The following is a 1,132-nucleotide window of genomic DNA, read 5'->3' as shown; positions in this document are numbered from 1 at the left end:
CTCTTCCTCATTAGAATACAAAGAATCTAGTTCTACGCTTATATTCTTGTGCTTGATCAAACTCTTCTTATTTTATTTTCTTACTCACTTTCACCCACTCTTGATCACTCACTCTCATCCTGAACCTTTGTCTTTTCACTCTTTACATCACTTTTACTCTTCCTTCCATCCTTCCTTTCACCTTTCCTTTCCTCCTTACCAACGACTACCACCTTTACCAATACTACCAACAACTTCAAAATCACTTACCTTAGTCCTTTCTTTCACTGCGACCCCTTTACTCGAATCAGAAGGACCTCCTCCAGCAGCACCTTCACCTACACACACCTTCATCATTTCTCTTACCTGTTCATCATAGCCTCCATTTGCTTACCCATTCGCTCTCCCATTCACTCCTCCATTCGCTCTTCATTCTCTCTCATTTTCAGCTCTACATTCTCTTCCACTTTCTCCACAACTCCCTTTAACTCCCTCAACTCCTTTCGCATCTCCTTATTCTCACTTTTCAACTTCTCATTCTCTCTCACTAACTGCACTTCCCGTTCCCGGTAGAACCGAATTCCTCCTGTATCTCTGTAACTGTTCCTCCAGTTCCCCCTTATCTCAAACCTAATCCTAACTTCTAATCTACCACTGCCTTCTATCCAAGAGTCCGGTTCCCTGTCCCACCTTGACTGTCCCTGTTCGGCGCCAAAATAATGTGGCGGGATGCACTAAAGCAACCCCCACACCCTTGATCCCCTTACAGACAATAGTCTCCTCACTACACAACTTTCTACTTACGTTATCTGTAACCAGACTCTTAGATAAAAGGATTTTATTTAAACCACTCAGATACCTGAACACTATATTTTCCTAACTTACTTAACACTTAATTAACCACTAAACAAAAATAAACCCACAACCTAACATAACCGACCCGACTAAGATTATATGATATATATTGGCCTTATAGGCGAATAGTGCCTGCAGCACTCCACACTAGTGGGCACTTGAGCCACAGTACCGTGACCAGCGGTACTTTTAGTCAATCAGTATGATCCGCAGTCAATCTCTCAATCCAAATTCGTTCCAGTCTTTAACTAAAGGAATTATCAGTCACCTCCAAGAACGATTCCACTATCAATTCCAA

The 1,132-nt window shown here is 42.0% G+C and overlaps 1 protein-coding gene across 1 annotated transcript in view; it reads right to left on the bottom strand.

Annotated features, from left to right (window-relative positions):
* Nucleotides 1-389: 389 nt before the first annotated feature.
* Nucleotides 390-1,132, bottom strand: part of LOC135200723 (uncharacterized) — a 76,513-nt gene continuing 75,770 nt past the window's right edge. Inside the window, exon 2 of the mRNA XM_064229329.1 lies at nt 390-680. Within this exon, the coding sequence (XP_064085399.1) occupies nt 390-680 (291 nt within the window). The remainder of the gene's footprint in view (nt 681-1,132) is intronic.

This window comes from Macrobrachium nipponense, chromosome 27, assembly GCF_015104395.2.
Source record: "Macrobrachium nipponense isolate FS-2020 chromosome 27, ASM1510439v2, whole genome shotgun sequence".
In the NCBI taxonomy this organism is placed as follows: domain Eukaryota; kingdom Metazoa; phylum Arthropoda; class Malacostraca; order Decapoda; family Palaemonidae; genus Macrobrachium; species Macrobrachium nipponense.
The sequence above is the reverse complement of the archived record's forward strand: the minus strand, read 5'-3'. Positions and strand labels throughout refer to the sequence as shown.